The sequence below is a fragment of the Limulus polyphemus genome, unplaced genomic scaffold, assembly GCF_000517525.1.
Source record: "Limulus polyphemus unplaced genomic scaffold, Limulus_polyphemus-2.1.2 Scaffold135, whole genome shotgun sequence".
NCBI classification, from domain to species: Eukaryota; Metazoa; Arthropoda; class Merostomata; order Xiphosura; family Limulidae; genus Limulus; species Limulus polyphemus.
In genome coordinates, this window is record NW_013665745.1 from 973,503 (window position 1) to 977,360 (window position 3,858).

The 3,858-nt window shown below is 32.8% G+C and overlaps 1 protein-coding gene across 1 annotated transcript; it reads left to right on the plus strand.

Annotated features, from left to right (window-relative positions):
- The first annotated feature begins 2,449 nt into the window (after positions 1-2,449).
- On the plus strand, positions 2,450-3,565 carry LOC111083118 (FMRFamide receptor-like). The gene has a single exon (XM_022379388.1). The coding sequence runs from the start codon at positions 2,450-2,452 to the stop codon at positions 3,563-3,565; it is 1,116 nt and encodes a 371-aa protein (XP_022235096.1).
- Positions 3,566-3,858: the final 293 nt, after the last annotated feature.

Consider the following 3,858-nt stretch of genomic DNA (forward strand, 5'->3'; position numbering starts at 1 on the left):
TTAAGAATAAATGCATTTCTTTTGATAATACTCACTTGATAATATGTTAACGGTTTCAGGTAAATCGATACGTTGGTACCTGTTTGTTTTCTATTAGATAATTGTGTGTTTGTAAATTCACACAGTCATGACGAATTAGTATACAAGTTTTAGACTTGAGCTTGTTACACTTTAAACAGATTAGGTTTAAGAATAAGTGATTACCAGAATTAAAAAATTCCCATGAGTTTTTGTTTAATTTATGTATAATTTTCTATACCTTTTAGTGACAGTGCGCCCCCTGGATCAACCTTAATATTGAGGGCTTATAACGCTAAAAATCGGATACCTGCAATGGCCACAACCCATTATGTAACTTTGTGTTTCTCCTGCAAATCCGCAATTCATGTCAATCAAGTCAAACCATGACTTTAAACACGAGAAGAACTACACGATGTTCTATCATGTATTTTGTTTGAGTAAAACGCGTGTACTTCAATGTTAAAACATAAATTTATGTAATTTGAAGTCATACTTTTATAATCTAAGTTACTAAAAACAGAAGTACATATATTTGACAAAAAGGAACAACATTATAAATGAATATTAGATGTTTCATAAATCGCTCAAATTTGTTTAATTTAAAAAATGCTTTTCAAGTTTGAAAATATTTATTTTAAAATCTACAAAAGAAAAAAGGCTTATACAGTATGGAAGGATTCAGTTGACGTTAATAGGGAAGATCTCTGTTTTAAAACGCTTATTAAAAATTGTCTACGTTTTTTAGTTGTTTCATTTAAGATCGTATTAGTGTATTTTGAAGTTCTGTAACAGTGATGGTACCAGTGATGACTGATGTGAAAGGTAATTATTACAAGTTATAGTTTTTTCTGTTGAAATTGATACCATTTCTAATCAGTGTCTTATATGAGACTGTATTCATTATTACATAAATTATTTGCTAAATTATCTTGGCTATGATCTACGTAGTTAGCATCCTTGAAATCAGATGATGCACTTAATAAGTACTATAAATCAACACTTTGATGTAAAAGTACTGCAAAAACAAACACAGCTTTAAAGCAAAGCATTGACTTTTTTGTGTTATGAAATTATTGTGTAAACTATGAACATATGACTATATATATATAAATATTTATGAGAATACTTATCTATTCAATAATAAACAAACTTAGAGCGTTTTACTTACCTTAAATAACGCTCTGTTGCATCAAGAACTCGGATTCGAACAGCGCATGCGCTGATGATGACGGACGTGTGGGAGTTTGAGAGGTAATACAAGAGCTTCTGTACCTGCTTGACGTGCTGGTTCACATCTTCATTCTTCAGTGTTCCTGATTCTGCCGACAGGAATGCCAGACCACACTGAAGGTGTTAGCTATTGTTTTGACGAATTTTTACTGTTTGAATTTAAAAGCAACGAAGAGTAATAAAAATTCTAAATACGAAAAGAAAAGAATGTTTGAAATCAGTTATCGCAGATAAAAAAAACAAACAAACTGAATTTTATATAACTGTCAATCGACGTACCTGTTACAAGCCTAAGAAAGAGTGAACTCTTCGCAAGTCAACACTTATGTCCAGCTGGGACTCCATTTAGGTTTATTTGACATTCTTGATCGACCAAGATACTTCTTGATAACAGTGAGGATGCAGATCTAAAAGAAGATAAGGGTTACTTTGCTCCATACAGGGCCAAGTTTTATTGTGTTTTGAACATATTTCATTTCTTCTCACGATACCTAAATTTTTCTTTTTTATTAACTGCCGAACATCTTAAAAAAGAAATTTTGAAACCTATGTCTGCGAACACGTAAGTACGTTCCTCCTGTAAGCATTTCAAATGGTTTGGTCATTAAGTTTCCAATCAAGATTGGAACACCTTCAGTATACGACGTAATGAACACGAAAGATCTGGCAATATATATATATATATATATCTAGCTCGAAAAAAGAACGTTTAGTTAGTTTATTAAGTGACAGTTATAACAAAAGTTATAACAAATGAAAATTAACTCGAATTCTTGTGTTAAAAAATGATCGTTGAGGATTTCTTACTTTGATATTTCATCATGAAAAAAATTAAAAACACCCTGCAATCGATGACTTAAATATTTCGAAATTACAATTGTTAATTATTATAATTGTTACTTATTATTAAAAGGAAGGATTATCAGTCGTGGACTTTTATAGTTATTTAAAAAATAACATACTTATGAATTAGTTTAAAACACTAAGTTCGATTATTGAGTATTGGCTAATAAAACTATTTATATATATTATTCTAGTATTAAAATGTATCCTTAGTTATTCTATTTAAAGAAATATAATTTCGATATCACATCATAAGCATAGTACATTCTGATAAAGCAAGCATAAACCACTTTTCTAAATTATTTGATTATGTCTCTTGGTGAGAGAATTGAATGATTCAAACTCAACTTAGGCAATGAGTCAAACATTTGATAAAATGAACGAAACAATACTGATACCTAGTGAAGATAAAGGCCCAGAGGCTCCAATATCGAACTTTGAATTAATATCCACCGGAGTGGGCATTACAACTTTGAGTGTTTTAGGAACAGTTGGTAACATGATATCTCTACTTGTGTTATCTCGACCACAAATGCATTCATCAATCAACTGTAGCCTGCAAGGCCTAGCCATTTTTGATACAGGTGTACTGGTATGTGCTTTGGTTATGTTAGGCCTAACAACGTTAGGTAAAGTAGTGCATTGGTTGCGTTTTTATACTTGGGTCGTTTTTCCCTTTATCGTGCCTGTGATCTACCCAATAGCGTTGATTGCTCAGACCGGATCAGTGTGGATGACGGTCATTGTAACCGTTGAAAGATACGTTGCAGTTTGTCATCCGCTTCAAGCTAGGTCGATTTTTACATATAAGCGTTCGAGGTTTTACATTATTATCGTGACTACGTTTGCAGTGTGTTACAATATTCCTCGCTTTTGGGAAATTCAGAGAAGAGAGATATTGGATCCTGTTACAAATTCAACAGTATATAACATTCAACCGTCGACTTTTCGAGAAAACAAACTCTACTTTGAAATTTATTACATTTGGATGTATTTGCTGATGATGTATTTTATTCCACTTTTTACTTTGGTCATTCTGAACACCTTCATTTGGCGTACAGTGAAGCAAGCAAATAGGTATCGCCAGAAACTTAGCCTTAGGCAGCAGAAAGAGATCAGCTTGGCCACCATGTTGCTTTGTGTTGTAGTTGTATTTCTTATCTGCAACGTTACAGCGTTTATAGTGAACATTTTGGAATATTTTGACGTTTATTGGGGCTCTTTGGCTAATTTGTCTAATCTCTTAGTGACGCTCAATTCTTCTGTTAACTTCATCATATACTGTATCTATGGCCATAAATTTAAGCAAACACTATTTTTGATATTCTGCAAACAAAAACTACAGCGAACCCAAACTTTCACGTCCGGTACAGATCGCAGTGTTTGGATAAGATTTCAGTCCACCAGACGTCGCCAATCGCATCTTCATGACACTAATATAGGGAGAATAGAAGAAACTGTAGGGTTGTAATAAGGAAGAGATCTGATTAGTCTTTATTATATTGTCTGTGTTTCCGATCACACGTCTCCATTCAGCCGTTCGTCATAATAATTCAGGGAGAAGAAAACAAAGTGTAGGGCCATAATAAAGGAGAGATTCGATTGGTTAATATTTTATTGCCTCATCATTCGTGATGCCGACCTGCAGAAAAAAAAAGAAAAGAAAGAAAATGAAGGGCTATAATAAAGGACAGTTCTATTAGTCTATAACATTGTTTATGTTTTCCACCATATGACATCATTAAGACGTTTGTGATGCTAAAT